General features: G+C 34.8%; 1 protein-coding gene across 4 annotated transcripts in view; it reads left to right on the top strand.

Annotated features, from left to right (window-relative positions):
- TTC29 (tetratricopeptide repeat domain 29) overlaps nucleotides 1-22,076 on the top strand; it is a 209,784-nt gene that overhangs the window by 24,595 nt on the left and 163,113 nt on the right. For all 4 annotated transcript variants that reach the window (XM_014838138.3, XM_070504863.1, XM_070504862.1 and 1 more), the window contains exons 5-6: nucleotides 14,506-14,726; nucleotides 19,867-20,052. In XM_014838138.3, coding sequence (XP_014693624.1) covers nucleotides 14,506-14,726; nucleotides 19,867-20,052 — 407 coding nt within the window. The remainder of the gene's footprint in view (nucleotides 1-14,505; nucleotides 14,727-19,866; nucleotides 20,053-22,076) is intronic.

Raw genomic sequence — 22,076 nt, 5'->3', positions numbered from 1 at the left:
ATTAATATAGCTAAAATATATTTTTATATCTGGCAGACAATTTCTCTCTTTGTTCCAAATAATCACATTTTTCTTGTACATTAACTGTTTCATGTGGAATTTTAGAATTATCTTGTCAAGAGTCAGGAAAATATTATCGAGGTTTTATTGGGATTGCCTTGAATTTATATGTTATTTTAAGAGAACTTATATCATTAAGATATTGACTCTCGCCTTGACAAGAAGCTCCAGTTAACAGTTAATGGTGTTAAATAATGGCAGTGACAGCAGACATCCCTTCACATTCCTGACTTTAGTGGAAACAATTCTAATGTATCACAAAACATGAAACTTTTGCTATAGGGTTTTATAGATAGACATTATCAAAATAAATAATTCATTTTTTAGTTTCTACTTTTCTTAATCATGGATAAGTTTTGAACTTTACTAAATAATTTTCTAGCATCTACTGAGATTATCATGAAGTTACTAGATTTTCCAATTTCGAACCATTCTTGGAATTCTGGGAAAAACCCTACTAGTCATTATGGTTTTAGTTTGCTATGAGTTCTTGTTTTAAGTAGGGTGGTATGGGGGGAATTTTGCATCTAAATTATGATAAAATTGACCCATATTTTTCTTTTCTTTAGCTACACTTTTGGGATTTTGTAAAATGAACTAAAAAATTTTTCATCTTTTTCTGTGCCTCTGAAACATTTTGGATGAGATGGGAATTTCTTATTTATTGAAAGATTGGTAGATCTCCACTGTAAAACCAAATAGTTTTGCTCTTTTGGTGGGAGGAGGATCAAGAGGAAGAGCGATCATATATTGTAATTAGTCTTCTAAGTCTTCTCCAGCCAATCTTAATAATTGATAATTTGGTATATTTTTAGTAAGTGCCCATTTTTTATGTAGATTTTTATATTTACTACGATAAACTTTAACATAATATTTTCTAATAATGTTTAAATCTCTTCTATATCTATAGAAACGTTCTCTATATCTTGGAGGTAGTATGAAGATGATGGTGGCTAATAACATAGATTCTAGAATTAGACTACTGGGGTTAAAATTCCAGCTCCACCATTTACCAGGCGTATGATCTTCAATTGTTAATTAAACTTTGTGCCATGGTTTCCTCATCTGTAAAATGGAGATAACAATAACACCTATCTCATAAAAAGTATTGTGAGGTTTAAATAAGATAATACACGTAAAGTATTGAGAACAGTGCATGGCACATCATAAGCATGCAATAAAGGTTAGCTGTTACAATACCTATTATCAGCATCTATATTCCCTTCTTCGTTCCTGGTACTATTTTGGTGACTTATCTATTTGTGTTTTTCTTGATTATACAAAGATTTGCCTTTTCACATAACCAGTTCTTTTGTTTTATGGGTCAACTTTTTGTTCTCTATTTTTAAAATTTATGCATTTACCTTTAATATTTCCTTCCCTGTCCTTTATTTGACCTCATGTCATTGTTTGTTTTGTTATGATTTTTTTCTAGCATCCTGAGTTGAAAGCTAGCTTCTTCACTCTTATCAGTGGTTCTTGTTTTCTAACAAATGCATTTGAATTATAAATTTCCTTTTGAGTAGCATGATGACTTCTTCCCCCAGGATTTGCTACTGTTTTTTTTTTTTTCTTTCAATCCTAAATATATGAATATTTCTAGTGGTTTCCCCTTTCGGCAATGAACAAATGAGAAATATATTTATAAATTTGCTGGTGAGTAGTTTTTTCTTGTGGACCTTTTATTTATTTCTTTTTTTGTGAGGGGAATGCAGGATTGGGGAGTGAATCTTTACTTGTGCTCAGTAAATGTGCCATATGTGATATCAGTTTATGAAATTTCTAGAATGGCCAGTACACTGTCAATTTTTATAAACATTCCTTGTATGTTTAAAAAATAAATATATATTCTCTATTTACTTGGTAGAGTATTGTATATAGAAAATTATATCAGAATCTAATAATTAGATTGAGATGGTTTTTCAATCAAGCTAGATAATTATTATTCAAATCTTTTATCCTGCTGCTTTACTTGTAATTTTCTGGGGGAGAAAAGCATTAAAATCAATTTCTCCTTATTCTGTTAATTTTACGTACTTTGAAGCTATGTTATCAGGTGTGTTGTTTCCTAACTGCTATATTTCTCAGTAAGTTTATCTATTTATGAATCTCTGATATTTGTATGCCCTTTTAATTTTTTTATGCTTGAATTCTATTTTGTTTAATATTAATAATGTTATACAAGCTTTCTTTCTATTGGCATTTGCACTATTATGTGAAAATACAAAAGAAACAAATGGCATGTTCTTTGTCTCAAGGAAGTTGTAATCCCTACTATCTATTTTGTACTATTTTTTAAAAGTCTGAATTCAAGGCTCTTTTATTTTATCTTCTGACAAATACTTATTCTTTCAATATTCTTCTTGATGCCCATATTCGATTTGATATACTCTATGCCCTTAGTTTTAAGTAGGAATTTCCTAAATGTTTGAGTTACCTGCAATAAAATTAATACAACATTCAGGAATATAAGATATTTATAAACAGATGTCATCTGACCAAAGTATCAAAATGATCATTTATTTTTTGTTTTTGTTAGTTTAGTTTTCACTAAATGTAAAACAAAATGTGTGTTCTGGAAGTTTGATCATTGTGTACATATAGCCTGTGAGAAATCCTGGCTTCACCGTTCAAATGTGCAATACACACCTCCTTTGTAACGGTAATTAAAGAGCATACAATATGAAAGGGTTCTTCACATGGCTTACAATGCAGTAGTTATCTTTTAAGCATGTAAGTTTGAAAGGGAAATATATGTTCTTAATTTTTTGATATGGGGAAAATTAAAATATGTTTAGTGAAAAGATGAACTATTCTACAATAGAAACTTAAAAACTCAAAGAAATGAGGTCACTTGATGCCCTAAAAGTCAGAACTTGACATTTCTCTTAAATTAAATCCACTACAGATGCCTTATCCAAGAAATATAGAATGATAGAGCTGGAATAAACCTAAAAATCACTTGGTTTAATTTTTTAAATTTTGTCCAAAAAAAAAAAAGTCGAAAGAGTATAATTAATGGCGTACCAACGGATAGTTTGTAAAGAGAAGTTTTATAAAGGTATATATTTTTTCTCATGGCAAAATATTACCACACTAGGAGAAATGTCATAATAAGAGAAATCTAAATGCAGGTTTTATTATTTACCCATACAGTGTCTTCCATTCCATTGCTGAAAAGAGCATGAATGTTTTGTTTTCATTTTTAATTTACGTGAGTTTTCCCTTTGTAATTTAAATATCAATTATATTTTTCTTAGATCCTTGTTACATTTATAGCCCAATGTATAGTATTTTTCTAGCCATCATTTTAATAACTACTTCACTATTATATAGGAATGTGTGTTTGAAAGGAGCAACGTTGGAATATATATGATAAAGCTATAGGTGTAAAGAATTGATTGGTTTACTTTTCCCAAAGAAACCTCCTCATGCAGTTGTTTAATGTGAAAGATTTTTTCTTGAAAAGGTTAAAAAAGTTCTAATCAACTTTTGTACATTATGTAGAACTTCATTTTCTAAACTCTGCAAAAGAAAGTTTCATATTTAATGGGAAATCATGAATTATTCCATTTATTATCTACTTCCTCCTTTCAAAGACATGATCTGGATAAAAGGCGGGGTGAATAATTTCAAAAAAATACAATACATTTTTAATGGGAAGGTGCAAACTACAGATTCTCATGACTATTAGCAAGTGTAGAGGAAACAGAATTTTACTTGCAAAACTCGTCAAACTCTTGCAAAGATAAAATGTATGACATACTTGAGTGAAAAAAGAACACAGTGAGCTGAAGTTTTCTTTCTAATGCAACTTGTTGTTTTTACTAACTTTTGTCTTTATATTCTCCAGGTTAACATTTTTATTAAAAGTTTGCTATTTTACTCAATTTACATGGAAAATTGATAGTTCTTTTATTTATCAAGATGTATATATGAACTGAAAGAAAAAATGTAGATGATATTTGAGACAAAAGTTCCTAAATAATGGAATTTCAGAAAATTTAGAGAACATTCACAGAATTTTGTTTAAAAAAAGAATGACTATTATATTGTATGGAGTTTTATATTAATAAAAATTGCAAATATTAATTTAGACAAAAATATGGAGTTGATGAGCTAGCATGATCATGGTTATATGGGTTTGTAGCCCATTGTTTACAGTCATGTAGCACAAAACTTACTTTTTATTTTTCCCCTCTTTTTCCTATGTTTATTGTTGTTATATTAGGATGCAGTATATATATATAATAGAACTGTATTACTTATTCAGATTTCTTTTTTTATCATTATAACTCAATCCAAAAACTAAGATTATTTTCAAGCTTATATTTAATTGGTCAAATAACAATATAGTCAACATACATTGGTTTATGTTTTCCTATAGCAGAAAGTTATCGTGTGGATTGAAAGAAAAGAACAAGAATTCATATGATTCCCTCGCTTAGCCAAAGGTGTTTGAATTCAAGTGTGGTACTTCTGGCTTGAAAAATACTTTAACTGCAAGTTCTTCTCAAACAGTGACACTCTTTCATACCTTTCCATGTTTAATATTTGGCTTAAGACATTCTTTTGTAAAAAACTTCGAATTTCTAGGGAGAGTTTGCAAGCAATAAGAACGTTTATAAAGATTATACATGTAATTAACTTCATATAAGGAGTTTCTTCTAGTGCTTTTTCACTAAACTTCTAAAGAAAAAGTTTTTTTAAATATGATTAAGTTTGAGATTTTTCAGTAAAGAAAATCTTTCAGTAAAAAAAAGTGTGTGACAGCAGCATGGGTAAATATTTTGGTAATACTTTATATTGACTGATGAATAGTTTATTCATTCTTGATTGGTGACAATTCAAATATTCGAATGGCAGTCACTCAAGTAAATCATTTTTAACAGGGTATGCACATAAAATATGCCTTTATATTATGAACGGAATTATTTAAAGATATTGTAAGGATTGCAGTCTATATTGTCTGCTAAATAATCACGCCTTTCCTCTGATATCGGGTAACAATCACCAGCAAAAATACTATTTGACTGATTATCATTTATTGCTCTCACAAAAAAATTACTGCCTTTTACGCTAAATATCAGTTCTAACATAATTGAATCTGAGAAGTAATCTTTGTTCCATTCTACACGAATATTCCATATATCCTAAAATAAAATAACCCATGTTGAAGTCAATTCTTATTGTGCTATTGGGAGAATTCTTTGCTGATCAAATTTTTTAGTATTTTATTTTGTGTTGAAAGAATTATATTAGCAATAGTCCTATTTACAAAATACTATGCAGTAAATTTTATTTCTTAGTTATTATTATTAGATTTGTAAAAAAAAGAATTAAAGGTTGAACTTGGATTAAATAGTTTTTTCCAAATGGCATTTTTAATTTGAACATATACTTTTAAAATGTTGAAAGTCTGACTATGCTTTCTAACTTTGATTATTCATAGAGGAAAATTTGTATTTTCCAAAAATATAAAGCAAAACTTGTATATGTAACAGTTTCCTCTAAAGATGCAAATTAGTAAACTTCTAATTGTTTAGAAAATCACAAAAAAATCTATTCAATAGCCTCTCAAGAGAGGCGGGGATTTTATTTATTTATTTTTAAGTTATCAAATAAATCCAGCTATCTAAAATGAATCTAAATCTAAACTGGAACAAAAAGCCTGCTATATTAACACTCATGTTCTGATTTGTTTTTTCAGTTTACACAATTAAAGGTGAGATCACATTTATTTGGATAGTAATTCTAATGACATTTCCAAAACAATATAAACTAATGCATGTGTTATTGGTGCTTCTTTGGAATGAAGCTAAAATGTTATATATTTCAATCTTTATTAGGAGAGTTTTACATAAAATTCTAGCAATATATAAAGTATATTATGGTACAATATAAGTATAACACAATAAATATATCTTCAAAATTATTTTTCAATTTTCTCTTAAAGTAAATATGATCAATATATTTCACAAAGAAAATCAAATTGTTATAATGGTGTGATATTAAATTCCTATTATATAATTAATCCTAACTGCAGGAATATTATTATTAGAGTTATTTTGTTTATTGAAATATATGCTAAAACTATACATAAGCTGCAATGATTGTAATATGTTCATTTTTCTTTAAGGAAGTTCACCTAAAATGGAGAAATTAATAACAATGTTCATTTTAATGACTAATTCTAATTGCAATGACTAATTATAATAAAGGATAATTCTTTTGTTCCAAGTATAACAAATTCTACTTTTTGAGATATCAACATGTAAAGAGTTAAATTAAGTCATATAGAAAATAAGCAGTAATTATCAGGTTATTTATGATTGGTGAATACACTGAGATGCAAAATGAATTTGTTTTAGAGAAGCCATCATAATTTTAAAAGTGCTTTTTATATGCATTTAATTCAGACTAATAAAAATGCTTCATTAAATGTATGTATGTTTATCTCTAACATGTATTTTCAATTTTTCCAAACACGAGAATTGAATGCTTTGAAAACTGTTAATCTGTGATATGCCACCTGCCCTATTTACATTTTTAACAGTCGAGTATTTGTTAACTGATCTCATAGACAGCTACATGTTTTGCTGTTACCAGATGGATGAGATAGAATACCATGCATAACTTTACATTTATCTTCTTTGAGTGTCACCTTATTTGCATATCAATTAAAATAATATCTGTATTAAGATGGGTAATGAAAGTTATCAAATTTGCATGATGTGACTGCAGTTTGCTAAATTTCCAGTAGATGCCCCCAGAGACCAGTCAACTCATTGGAAATCTTCTAAATTTAAAGTGCCCTTTTTATATTGAAACTTTTTTCTTGCTATATTTTGAAGTACAGGGAAAATAAGTTAAAAGTCCTAAAAATCTCAACTCTCCAATGGTTATTACACAAAAATGTATATGAATGATGGTAGTATCGTATTCTTAATGCATATTAATCAACACGATGACTGATAATTGTGAAAAACCTAAATGTGTAAAATTAAGAAAAATGCCTTCAGTTTTCATTGTAAAAGCATTCGATACACTTTTAAAGTGAAATCATTTCAAACATAGTTAATTTTTTTCTTTCTAACTTCTCTCTATATATTTATATGGCTAGGGAAATGCTATATCTTTATTTTACCTTTTTGGAAAAATATTATCCTTTACACAAAACAGCTGTAATATGTACCAAATAACTTATATGATTTTTATCAGTGCGTGTGTTTGTCAAGAAATGGGTTTTTTCCACATTCTAATTAAAGGTAATATCTACCTACACTGAAGAGTATGAGTAAGAATAGTGGCTCACTTTATTCCACGGAAATTATATTAACTGAAGCTATTTAAGTATTAATTTAAGAGTCACTATAATTATCCCGTAGGTGATTCCAATAACATTTATCCCTACGATATGAACGCAAGACTGTTATAACTGACACGTAGATAACACACTAGTGACTTATAAATATTAACTTAATGGAATAAAAGTATTATCCTGACTTTTGATTAGATATTACCTATCTTTTGAGTTTATCTTTGTCAGATTAAATAAAAATTTCATGATCTCGTTTTAAAGTATGGTTTTTTATTAGGCTGCTTTAGAAATATTTTACTGAATGTAAAGCTTCCCTTAATACAGTATTTCAGTTCATCCTATGAAAAAATATGTTAAATATGTTAATCACATATTAGAATAGTTGATAATGCATTTTGATTTTGAAAGTCCAACTAATAACTAGTATAAATACCTGTAAGGACAGAGAGAATAATATAAATTGTCATATCTGTTCATTCCAATTATTCATGTTTTTCATATTTGTATAAGGCTGTGCTTTTTATCCTTTTCTGTGTTTGTCTCTGTCAGTGTTTTTCCCGTTAGACTTTACACCCCTGAGTGGGAATCACATCCATCTAATTTGCTTTGCACAGATGCTACTGGTTGTCTGCTCCCTTATTTTAAGGCAGGGGGTTCTCTGGGAGACTCAGAATGACACGGATCTCTTTCCCCAGTGCAGCATAAACATGGATTAGCAGAGAGAAAGACAGTGGCTTTCAAATTAGATAGATCGTAATTGTCCAATTATGTCAAATTCCTAAACAATCAATGCAAATAAACAGAAAATCGTGGGGAGGAGAATGAGGAAAAAAAATCAACAATATTTGATTCAGAATTTGCAGTCTGAGAAAGCTGGGTGCGAATTCCAATTCTGCCACTTACTAGCTTGTATGGCTTTGGGCAATCACAACCTCGCTCAAGACAGTTTCTTCATCTGTAAAAAGAGAAGTAGTACCTTGTAGAGTTATCATGTGAGTTAGAAATGATGTCTACACAGGGTCTGACACATTGTAGGTGCTCTCTATATAGGAGCCATTCAAAATGGTTTAAGGCAGAATTTTAAAATGATAAAATATCTCCGTGCCCATTTAACAGAAAGCTCCCCAAATCCCAGCATCTCTACACATTCAGCTTCTGTGGAGTTATGTCAAATTGTTCAGTTTTACTTTCTGTCAGTAAAAAGATTTTTTTTTGATCTTAGAACTTTTTAGGGAAATTTTGATAAAAATTCAAAATACTCACACAGAGTCTCCATTGAATAATGCCTTTAAATTGTAATAAAATCCATATGAAATGCATGACCATTGAATTCCATTCTTAAGTCCATTCTTCTCAGCGGCGTCCCTTAGCCCAGGGCAGTCTCTGGCGGCTGCAATGGGAAAGCCCTTCCTCAGGACGTAGATTCACAGATGTCCAGCATATCCACAGATGTCACAACTTCTGCTTCTGCGAATGGCTTATTTTCTGTCAGGAGAATTCTCCTCGAATTCCAAACTATCAAATCTCTCCAGAAATTTTACCAGAATTCTCAATTTCCACCCAGGATAGTGACTTCAGGTCAAAGAGATTTTTATTCTTCTGATACTTAAAAAGAACACATTTTAATTTAGACTAATATTTGTTTTGATATGTAAATGAAACCAAAGACTAATAACTTTATTCCAAGTGAAATAAGAAATACAATGAATTTCAATTTCAATTTATATTTGTGGTTTTAAAAAATTCCTTTCGGGGCCAGCTCCGTGGCCGAGTGGTTAAGTTCGCCCGCTGTGCTGTGGCGGCCCAGGGTTCAGATCCTGGGAGCGGAAATGGCACCGCTCGTCAGGCCACGTTGAGGCGGCGTCCCACATCCCACAACTAGGAGGACCTGCAACTAAGATACACAACTATGTATAGGGTGGGTTTGGGGAGATAAAGCAGAAAAGAAAAGAAAAACAAGATTGGCAACAGTTGTTAGCCCAGGTGCCAATCTTTAAAAAAAATAAAAAATAAATGAAAAATAAAAAATTCCTTTCCATAAAGCCAGTGAACTTTGGCTGTGATTCTGTTATGAAATATAAAGCCTGAGAAATCCACATATAATGGTGGAGAGTGACATCCATTTTTATTTTCAGATGCTAGTTTATTTTAATAAATGAAAATTATTCTGGTTAAAAAAATAAGTTCTACTAACTATGAAAGTTTAAATAGGGACCTATTTATTTAATCACTAATTGCTCTTTACGGCTCTCAAATATTAGTAATGAAGCTTAAACAATGACATACACGTATGTGTGTGTGCACACAAATGTGTATATAAAATAGAGGTGATATCAGTGTAGTTATATATGCATTTTTAAATACATTTCTATTTGAAATCTCTTTTACAAAGAATGATCTTTTTAAAAAATGTACTAGAAATTTTAAAAATCGATATTAGTTATATATCATGGATGTTTTGAGGCTGAAAAATGTCTTGGAAACAATTTTAGTCCCATCCCTTCTGAATCAGTTCATGTTCTTTGGTCACTGGCCGCAGAAACTGATTCAGATTAAATAAAGTGGAAATGATTTTATTAGAAGGATATTAGGTAACCAGATGAATTTAGGGGAAAACCCGGCTCAGGAGAAAAGGCAAAGATGTGGCACCTTTGAATGGATCTAGGTAGCAAGAACTACATGAGACTCTTGTCAGGATGTCGCTGCCATCTTGATTGAGCTCCAACAACTAACTGTCTATACCTTTGTGTTCCTCACCTCAAGATTCAAAATCCTGAGAGAAAGGCCAGTTGGCTTAATTTGGGTCACTGCCCCAGCCTTTGGCTAGGGAGTCTTTGAAATCAAGTCCCACCAAGATGACATACAATATGGGACAGGCCATTTCCAAAAGTACTTTGGAGTGCTGCCACCTGTGGAAGTGGAATTAGATGCTGGGTGGACCAAATCCAGCCAAAGCGCCCTCATCTTCCAGGTGAGGGAAATAAGGTTCAGAGAGCGATCTTCTGTGTTTCTGTCCTGGATTGGGATTAGAACTGAGACGGCCTCCTAACGTGTGTTTATTTTTAAAGTCAGTGTTCTAAGTTTTATTTATTCCTGATTTTCTTTGTTTTTGCCCTAGAATGCTTTCTTCACTCACAAGAAAACATGGTGGCGGCCAGGGCATAGACAGACAAAGTGGCTGTGCTCGTTTGAAGCAAGGCTGGATTTCCAGCCCCTTATCCTCTCAGACCTACTATACCGCACCCCAAACTGCCTTTTGGAGTACCACTTGATGTCCCTTCAGGCTCTTCAAACTCAAGTTATCTGAACTCAAACTCGTTATCTTTCCCCAAATCTATTCATCCTTTTATGTTCCTCTCTTTAGAAATTACCAATTACCCACTCGGAAAACCTGGTTATCATCCTAGCTCCTCCCTTTCCATCATCCCAACATCCACTCAATCACCAAGTAATTGATATTTTTATCTCCTAAATATGTATTGAATCCACCTTCTTCTATTTATCCTCCCACCTTTCCTTGGGTTCAGCCCCCATGGCCTCTCCTTTCCAGGACGCCCAGAGTCTCCCTTCTCTCCTCCCTGCTCCCAGTTCTATCCTCCTGCTGGCCATTCTCTTGGATCAGGTGTGCATTTCGGAGTCACAAGCCCAACCAAGGAAGCTAAATTGAAAGTCTTTATTTTTTTATAACTTAATTTTAATTCCTGGCCCTGAGCCCTGATCCTCCGTTGTGTAAAAATCCAATCTTGTCTCTTTCAGGTAAAGTCAATCCAATTCAGTGATTTCTCAGGTTATTCAGGATTCTAACACATCACTTCCCCTCACCCTATTTTCCTAAATAGAAACAACACAGCACTGTGCAGGGTAGAGGGGAGTAGTGTTGCTAGATTTGGCAAATAAAAACACAGGACATATGCTTAGACTTGAGTTTCAAAATCAAGAAAACTTTTTTGGTATAAGCATGTCCCATGCAATATTTGGGGCATAGTGATACTAAAAAATCATTCACTGTTTATCTGATATTCAGATTTAACTGGGCATCTTTCCCAGTTTTATCTGGCAACTCTGGGAGTTGGGGTTTGCAGCATTCACTTTCAGATCTTGACCTAGGACCTTGAAATAGACCTGAATTTGCCTATCTAGTATCTGTTCCTCCTTTCTTCTTTGCTAACACAGCTTCAGTTTTATTTGGGCAGCAATGTGCCCAAGAACAGGCAAGATATTTGTTTTTCCAGTCTGCTTGCAGCAAGTGGTGGCCACATGACACAGTTCTGGCCAATGAGACCAAAGTGAAAATCCACTAGTAGTTGCAAGAATCCTTTTGTTTTCCGCCATAATAGAGAAGGACAACTGGTGCCGCCTCATTCTCCCCTTTTTTCTTGCCTTGAAGGTGGATGTGATGTCTGGAACAGGAGCAGCCCTCTCGTGACCAACAGGGAACAAGCATGAGGGAAAGCTTAAGAAAGTCCCAGAGGCATGGGCCTTGTACTTGCCAGGCCACTGAACCAAGGCTGGCAGCTGCCTACCTTTAGGCATCTTGTGCTGTGAGAAATAGAAACCTGTAGTTTGGAAGGCACTGCAAGGCAAGTTTTCTCTTATAGCTGACTGCATTCCTAACCTATGGGGTTCTATACACATGACCATCTCTGATGCACTCAATCCATCCTTTCCTGTCAGCTCTGGAAATATGCTGACCTGACCCTTTCAGTAGCTCCCCAAGGCTTCTTATTTTCAGAGTTATAGCTGTGTCCTCCTTTAGTCCCCAGTGGGCAGCCTGTACAACAGGCTTTTAGCCTACATCTCCTTGCTGTGGCCAGTGACATTGTGGCAGACACCAGCCCTCTCTTTCCATTAACCTTGTGTCACACATGGAGCCCACTAGACTATTATGGCATTCCGCCCGTACCATTCAGGGGCTATGGGAAAGTATATGGGCTGGTTCTGGTCCTCTTCTGCTGAGAAACACTATACAGTGACTTTGCTGCCTTTCCATGCCCTTGTGTAGGAGTGGGTGGGAAGCGGAGAAGACAGAGGGCATGACCTTTCACAGCATCTCTCTGCTTCCTTCTCCATCCTCTCCTCCTCCATCTCGGCTAGAGGGCAGACACAAACAAAAAGCTGTTATGTCTTCTCTCTTCCCAATTTCCAATATTTTTGGTCTCATACAAGATGGTGGCTTTTGAACTTTTGGCCTAAGAATGTGGTTCCCTTAATCTCTTTATGGACTAGTCCCGTAACAGGTGCCCTGCATCGGCTGCCAGATGGGGGAGGTTGCAGTTCAGCTGGGACACTTGTTCCAGATGATTTTTCTAAAATACAATCTCATCGAGTCATTTCCCTGGCTCAAACCCTTCAATGGCTCTGCCTCACTCCTGGCTTGGAGTCCAAAGTGCTTACCATGGCTTTGAGGTCTCCAGGATCCGAGTCCTGCCTTTTTTCTTTAAACTGCTCTCTTACCACTCCCCTCCTTACCACCCTTTATATATTTTGTCCTGTAGCTACGCTGATCCACTAAATAAGAAATTCTTGGTGGATGGAGCCTGGACATTTTTGTTTTGTTTGCTTGTTTTTTAAACTCTGTAGGTGAATCTATAGCATAGCCAGAGGTTTAGACCCCGTAGTTCAGGACTTCACGTCTCTCAGAGCATTTCCATATACATAATTTCATTTGGTCTGAGAAGAATCCCGTGATGTAGGCAGGGCATATATAAATATCTACATTTTACAGATGAGGAGAAATGAGGTCCAGGGAGGTTGGGTAGAACGGGCCTCAGCCTTGGGTATTCCGGTAATTCTAGGGTGTTTCCACCACACACTGAAATTTTTATTTCTAGTAATATCACATCACGTCAGTTGTTCTAAATATTTAATTGTCTCCTACTTTTTTCTTAAAAAAGAATGTAATTAGTATAAAAGGCCTGATTGCTCATTTAGTGGAATAATAGCTACGACACAGCTGCCATCCCCATAACCCTGTTTGTTTCCTTTATAGCAGTTTCCATCATCTGACATTATTTATTATTTGTTTACTTATTTGTTGGTTGTGTTCTCCCACTAAAATACAGATTTCACAATGGCATTGAACCTATTTGGTCTAGAACAGTGCCTGGCACTTAGGAGAAAACTCAATAGCTATTTGTTGAATAAATAAATAAATGGAATATTCACTTGCCACTTTATCTCCTTGAATATTATTTATTATTAAATTATAAATGAAATATTAATCTAACATACTATTAACATAATCCTAACTGAAAATAACTTAAAAAATGTACTTAGTAATAGATTTCAGTAAACACTTTCTCCATACATGAATGAATGAATGAATGAATGAACCTCCATAACATACAGTGAAACCACTTAATATAGAGTACATTGTTTTGATATTAAATGATATTTTAAATTTTTACTTGGCCTATGAGTTCTTTGTGTTGTTTTGTTTTGGTGGAGGCTAGTATATCAAGTGTTTTTGGATATTGTTAGTTGCTATGGTCTGAATGTTTGTGTAGCCCCAAATCCATATGTAGAAATCCTAACCCCCAAAGGTGTTGGTCAGTGGGGCCTCTGGGAGATGGTTAGGTCATGAGGGTGGAGCCCTCACTAATGGGATTAATATCTTATAAAAGAGGCTCCAGAGAGATCCCCAGCCCCTTCCACTATGGGAGGACACTGCTGGAAGGCGCCACCTATGAACCAGGAAGAGGGCCCTCATCAGAAGGAGACCTTCCTGGAGTCTGGACCTTGGACTACCAGCCTCCAGAATGTGAGCAATAAGTTTCTCCTATTTATAAGCTACTCAGTCAGTAATATTTTGTTACAGCAGCCTGAACAGACTAATACATCGGTCACCTAGTTTATTTGTCCTTATCAAAGGGAGCTCAGCTCTGGAACTGATATTGTATTATAATGTAATTTCATTAAAATTACTGTATTTAGATAGCTCCTGGCATCCTTCATTAAACTGAAGGTGTTAAATTTATAAGTGTTTGAGGCAAAGATAGTTCTCAGTGCTTTCATGGAGGAGAAAAAGTCAGCATAATTCCACTTTTAATTATTGTAGGATAAAAACACTGCATGCATTTAAAGGATTGAAATAACGCTTTGAGTGTTCTGATTCTTCTTCCCAGTTACCGGAACTCGTACAAGAAGAACATCTATGTGGACATGCTGCAAGACGGTTATCATAAGTCCTTTACTGAGCTCTTCTCTCTGATGGAGCAGTGGGATGCCGTGAGGGATCCTGCGAGATTTGGTTCCCTCTTTCTGCAGAGACCCCTGGAGGAGCAGCGTGATAAGCTGGATCACTTCTACCACTACCTGACCAGGGCCGAGGCGGCCGAAAGGAAAGGTAAGTGGAAGGATTGCGGGCAGCAGGGCTGGAGAAACCAGAACTGCGAGCGCCTGAGGGAAGATTCCAAGTTGTTTCATGTATGCATTTGAAACATTAAGACAATTTAGCCCAGTTCAACCTAATCAACGAAGCATCTTTCTGGAATAAATGATAGGGAAGGCTGCATACAAGGCTGCCCAGACAGGATCTGCAGGGGCATCCTGGTGATGTCATTCTAAGCCAGGGAAGACAGGAATAGCACCTCATAACATCTGCAGAACTTTCCAATGTATTAAAATCTTTTGTATCATTAATTATAAATCTTTCCATAGTTTTCTTTATATATAATCTGAATATTGATTTTCACTGAAGAGATATTTTCAAAGAGTACTATAATTTGAAAATTATGGCAGTTTTTTAGAATTTATATAATGGAATTTGAAGGTTGTATCAGTAAGTCCTACAGATTTCAATCAGAGGATTTTTATTAGTGAATAGTGAGAAGACATGAAAAGCCTGCAGTTCACAATTATGAGTAGAATTGTTCATTTTATATTTTCCATTACATAATTTCTCATAAATTCTTTTTTGTGTTCTAAACTTTTCCAGAAAGCCAATATGTTTCAACTATTAAAGAAAATATTTTAATTTCTATTATAATTATGCTGATAATGTTGTCATAAGTATTTCTCAGTTACGTTATCAGGAATGGTCATTTTATACAATCAAAGAAAGAAAGGAGAGGCCAGCTCTGTGGTGTAGTGGTTAAGTTTCCGTGCTCCACTTTGGCAGCCCGGGGTTTGCAAGTTCATATCCTGGGCGCAGACCTACATGCTACTCATCAAGCCATGGTGTGGCAGCGTCCCACATATAAAGTAGTGGAAAATTGGCATAGGTGTTAGCTCAGCAACTATCTTCCTCAAGCAAAAAGAGGAAGATTGGCAACGTATGTTAGCTCAGAGCCAGTCTTCCTCACCAACAAAAAGAGAAAAGAAGAGAAAAACAAAGAAAGAAAGAAAGGAAATCCTAGAATTTGGCATATAAATTTGGTGTTTTACATTATTATTTTCTTCAACTTTTTGTGTTAAGATATCGTAGGACTCAAAAGAGTAGCTCAGGCCCAAACATGACAATGTCTATATTTCATTTCAGGCCTTTCTATTGGAAAATAGAGTATAAGACAACTTTTTGTTACCCAGCGCTACAGTGGGGAAAATTGATGGGGACATGTAAGCAGCATCAGAGGGGTGGCAGAAGTCTTTCAGCCTCTGTAGTGTAGTTAATACATATTTCTTATCAGGTTATGACCTGACTTACAAATATGAGACATACAAAAATCTGAACACCACCACAAGTGAACTAGGGGTGTGTGTGCGTCTATGTGTGTGTGGAGATAGGAGGTGATTATTTGTATCATGAAAAGTATTTAACTGCAGGATTGACTTTAAAAATAGAGTTCTTTGGTGAATTATAAAATGTCACATATAATTTCTCAAGCAATTGTAACTGTTATAAATAAAAAATGCTATTGTAAAAAAACCTGCATTGTACTCTCAGCCTCAAATTCCGAAGTGATATTTACACTGAAAATAGACTTGATCAAGATAAAATTTGCCCATTAGTCATTTTTTCAAGTTAAATTCATTATATTCACTAAGTGTTTTAAATAGAGACTTTTGTTTGAGTAGCATAAATATGAGCCAAATATATCATTTGTCATAAAGTGTCATAAATATGAGAAACTTGTCATAAAGCATTTTGGAATTATAAAGAAACTAAAATGCTAGACAGTCTACTTTAAGGTAGAAAACATTTTAATTTATAGTCTTTTATTAAAGAAAAGTAACTATCATAAAAATGTTTCTCCGATTATCACATATTCATGGTAACTAATGTTGCATTTGTTAAATGGAACAAAATTGCCTCTTGCTCAGAATAACGCTTCTGTAGGGTTATCTTCAAAATGCAGTGGCTTCTGCCTGGCCGAAATATAGAAAATTAAAATTATTGCAAAAAACATTGTTGGAAATACTTCCGTTAAAGGACATATAAACATTCGTATGCTCTTTTTAAAAATTTGCATAATTTTTTCACATTTAACACATGAACTTTACTGGGGAAAAATTGTGATTTGAATTAAGAACGTCTTAGGAAATGGGACGGGGGATGTGCACATTCACTCTGATTAATTTGAATTAATCCTAAATCTTAAAACCAATATAAACACACACACACACACTTAATCTAGAATGTAGAAATCTGTTAATAATGTCTCAAGATTCCACCCCATATGGCCGTGAGATCTGAGACAGTTATCCCAAAGTGACGTATCTCTGAGTGTTCTCATTGCTTCTCATTGGAAAGACCATCACTCTAGGGTCATATAAGTTCATTTAATCAAAGCTATGGCACTAACAATAGTCATCACACGTCAGTTCTGTCTCTTGAGACTTACAGAGCAGGAACCTAGAGTTATTTAAATTACTTTACAAAACAAGACTTTCTCTTTCATAGCAAAGAAGTGTTTAAGGTAAGCCAGTCATTTCTTTTTGGGTTATTTTCCATTCATTACAGTGTTTGTTTGTCCCTGATAATGTTTCCTATATTACTCGTTGTGAATCATCTCTGTACCATCTGTAACATTATGATTAGGGCCTTGTGCCCATGGGGCCAGAGAGGAGATGGCAATAATGATTATGGGTAACCAAATCAATAGATGATTCAAACATTATTTACACTTGACTTTAAATTATTGTCAAGCATTAAGCAGTAATTCTTTTTCTAATAACATTATTTTTCTTTCTTTTAAAATTATTGCATTGCTTTTTTTATTTTTAGGCATGCTTTTCTTTTTTTGGTGAGGAAGATAGGCCCTGAGCCATTGCCAACCTTCCTCTTTTTTTTCTCTCCAAAGCCCCAGTACATAGTTGTATATCCTAGCTCTAAGTCCTTCTATTTCTTCTATGCACGATGCCACCACAGCATGGCTTGATGAGTGGTGTGTACATTCACGTCCAGGATTCGAACCAGCGAACCCTGGGCGGCTGAAGCAGAGCATGCAAACTTGACCATTACTCCCCCTCTAATAACTTTTATTTAATATTCCCAAAGTATGTTCTACGCTACTCAAGTAGAGTCCTACAGGATGTTTATAGGTTTTATAGAAAGCAAAACAAAAATAATTGTCAGGCGAAATAAATTTGAGAAACACCAGGTGAATTAATGTTGATGTTAAGCAAGTTGGTTTACTCCAGGACTTATCAGAGCCTTTAACATGCTGATGTATATTGTGTGGCTCGCTGAAAGGGAAATTAGCACGAGGAGTTCCCAAATTTATTTCATCATGGAATCTCTCTTTTAGGTAGCATAATGAATACAGATATAAATAATAAACCAACAGTAAAATTGATTTTCATCTTATACCTGCTGACAATTGAAGGAAGTGTTCTACAAGCAAGGAGAAAAGGCAGCTTAGAATGTAAAGGGTACAGGCCATGTATTTGGTGTGTCCAAAGATTCAAAACTTTAATATATTCCTTTATATTTAATACTCTGAAAAACACTCCATTTTTTCCATAGAAAAATAGCTTAGCTGACATGTAGTCTTTAATTATGGAATCTTGATAACTTGTTTAACTCATTCTAAAAACAGACACACACAAAACTTTGTCTATGAAATATTGGAACTGTTTTTCTATTGAGGTTTAATTTCTGAAAAACAGAAAAGTTATTTCAGGGTCACTTTTTTTAAGAAAACCTCTCTATATAACTTTTTTAAAATGGAAGATATGAAATGTTTTACAGGCTTTAAAAAATAACTCTCTAATCACTAAATATGACAAAAAATATAAACTATTACAAAATAGACCATTGCTACATTTGGTAGAAGGTTCGGAATGGAAAGATAAAGCTTAGGAGAAATCAATTCTGAGATGAGAGTGTTTGTTTTAAGTGAGTAACTCAGGTGACTCTCCACTTTTCCCCTAAGCTGTTGCCTCTTGTGAACGGCCCTAAAAAGCAGAATGGCTCCGAGAATTCCCAGCTCCTTCAAAAATAAGGAGAGGGAGAGCTTCTTTTCTTTTAAACTTAATTTTTAGGTATAAATTTTATTTTAAGATAAATCTTAATTTCCTATGGAATTATGAAGCACTATATGTAAAGAAATGACGTAGGTTTTAGAAATTTCTTTTGAAACATTGGAGTTCTTGAAATTTACCTTTTGTTGTAATCAGCCTAATTTCATTTTCTTTCTGAGCCTTTTGATCTTAATCTTATAGGGGGACTAGTGGGCAATGGATAAATAATTTTAATCATTGTAATCCTTTCAGTAATATATGAGTTGACTCCTCTGATGGTAGTGAACACTTAGTCTCAGTGAATTCCAATAGATAACAATGGTTATAAAAAATCCTTGGAAAGGTAATCCAGAGACCACCACATAACTGTGCTTCCAGCACAAATGCAAAAAGACATAAAGATCATGAATTTGTTCATATTCACCAATAGAGTGGCATTTCCAGACTGAGGCACAACTTGTTAACAAATTCACTCCTTCTTCACATCGCTAGTAGCTTGTTTTCCTGGAAACATTGCTGGAAAGTGTGTGGAGCTTACTGGGTCATCCGGATCGTCATTTATCATATCTGTAACCTCATGATTGTTTTTTCTTCTCAGGGAAAATACCTTGCTATTTTCATATCCTATCTACTTTCTTCATTTACATTATCTTTTTGCCATGGCTAAGAAACATTGCTCTCTCTGGAATCTCTAAATACTTTTCAAATCTTCAGTGGGAAAAATACTTGATGGTACTACATATTCATTTCTTCCAAAAGAACAGAGCACATGGCTAGTAGCTATTATCCTGTCTTTTGTTCTATATAGAATCTAGTGTTTCAACCAAAGAGTATGTCGATTTCTAACATGTTCTAAGTTTTCAGAAAGATTTTTGTTGCTTTCCTCGTGTGCACATTCTTTAATTAATATAACTAATCTAACAGTGAAAGTGCATTAATTTTTGCATTTAGACTTTTAAGATTGTTAAGCATGCTTTTAAGGAAAAATAGAAAATAAATGTTATTACATTGCTTGCCATTTGAAGGGATATGCCGTGAGAAATTTTTCTAATGCAGTTTATAATGTTTTTCTCTCTTCGAAGAATACTTTGAAGATGTCTATAATAACTTGTATGCTCTGGCCTGCTACTTCAATAATTCTGAAGACAGGTGGGTAAGGAACCACTTCTTCGAACGATGTTTCAAGATTGCTCAACTGATCAAGATGGACGGGGGGAAGAAAGAAGCCGAGGCGCACGGAAACATGGGGCTTCTCTTTGAGGAAGACGGTGAGTGGCCATTGGCCGGGCTGCCGCTGGTGCACGTGCGGGTCGACAAGATCTGAGGCTTTAGTATGTAAGTTTTTGAGATTAAAAAGCAAAGGGTATGACTTATGGGCTTACCTGCAACGTTGCTTGCAGACATACCTCTTACCTGAGGCGGAGCGCTCAGCCTAGAGTTCCCAGGAGCATGATCCCAGGGAGAAAGCATCTTTCCCCACTCGGCCACAGGGCATCCTTCATCCACACACGTGCTGCTCCGTTTTGCTTTTCCTTTCTCATAGCCCTCTTTGTTCATTTTAACGTGATTTCTCACCTATGAAAAAGGAAAGGCACACTGTGATTCTCCTAGCACCCCACATCTGCTATACAACCCCCCCAAAATATCTGTGTAAGTCAGATACCACCCCATCATGATTTTATAATAATTTCTGAGGGAAATGTTTCTTTAAAAATAACTTCAGGAGCTGGCCCATGGTTGAGTGGTTGGGTTCGGTGCACTCTGCTTTGGAGGCCAGTTCATCAGATCATCAAGCCATGTTGTGGCTGCATCCCACGGAGAAAAATTAGAATGACCTGCAACTAGGATATACAGCCATGTGCTGGGGCTTTGGGGAAAAAAAAAGAGGAAGATTGGCAACAGATGTTAGCTCAGGGCTAATCTTCCAAAAAATATAAATAAATAGAAAATTAAAAAATTATTAAAAAAAAAACTTCATACTTCATGTTATCTTAAGATAAGCCAAAGTCTAAAACAGCAAAAAATCTTCAGAAGCATTTTGTATGGTAGTTTAATAAGGATTACGATGAAAATTTCAGAATCAAAATCATTTGTGAATATTTAAGGATAGTGGGTAGCTAATATGCAAAAAAAATGTATATGGGAAGATGAAAATATTTTATCATGAATAATCCTATTTCTTCTTTCAAAAAACTGTCTCATTTCCACAAAAGTTTTGGCATTAGTGAAAGAGTTAAATTAGAAAATATTATTTTGTGGCAAGGACTGCATAGGACTTTGACAAAGGAGGGAAAACCGTTTTTGTGTTTCAGGAAATTGCACGTTGTAATCTACATGGTGGAAGGTGCTAGAACATGGCAGATGGTTAGGAGCCGTCTTGAGTGACAGATACGGGGAATAGCAGAAAAATTCAGAGGAGTGAGAGATCGTACAGACTAGATTACAGGAAGGTGCGGAATCAGCAGGGCCTGGTGGGGGACTTGGAAGATGGGTGGAGTTTAGGCGGGTAAAGAAACAGGAATATGTTATGTAAGAGGGAACTATGTACCCTAAAGCATAATTAGAGGAACTAATGGGAGGAGCAACCTGTTTGAAGTGGACAGTGTACTTCTGAGCAGTGATGGGAACTGAGTGGAAAGGCAACATGGGGACATGCCAGCATTTAGAGCTTGGGCTTATGCTTCTGTACATTCAGGGCAAGGAAAGGAGTGTAATATAATCTACGTCTGGCTGTGATGCACGCTGTGGGAGGAGGAAAAAGAGGAAAGGGGGATGGCTGGGAAGCTGCTGCCCTAATTTAGCCCCGGAGGAACAACTGAAAAGTAATAAAGAGAATGTGTTTCGGCATGTCCATTGCAGTACAATTTATAATATCTCAAAATAGGGGATTCGTTAAATATATTAAGCAATATCCATGCAACAGAGTTCTGTGCAGTCATGAAATTACAAATTAGGGCAAAATTCATTCATTCATTCAGCAAATATTTGTTTAGAATCTAGTGCCAGGGGATAAAACGTGAATAAGACAGACAAGATCCTTGCCCTCATGGCACTTATACTCTACGGGGAAAACAGGCCTTAGCCACTAATAGCTATCTAATATATTAAGCAGTGATAAGTGCTGTGATGAAAAAGAAGCAAGGCAAAGGGATAGACAGTTGTTGCTACTTCACATAAGGTGTTCCCATGTTAGAAGGTAAGACATGAATGAAATTACAGGCTGAGCCTTGTGAAACTCTGGAGGGAGAGGTTCTAGAGAGAGGCCATAGTAAGTGCAAAGGCCCTGAGGCAC

The sequence above is a fragment of the Equus asinus genome, chromosome 3, assembly GCF_041296235.1.
Source record: "Equus asinus isolate D_3611 breed Donkey chromosome 3, EquAss-T2T_v2, whole genome shotgun sequence".
Lineage (NCBI taxonomy): Eukaryota > Metazoa > Chordata > Mammalia > Perissodactyla > Equidae > Equus > Equus asinus.
The sequence above is the reverse complement of the archived record's forward strand: the minus strand, read 5'-3'. Positions and strand labels throughout refer to the sequence as shown.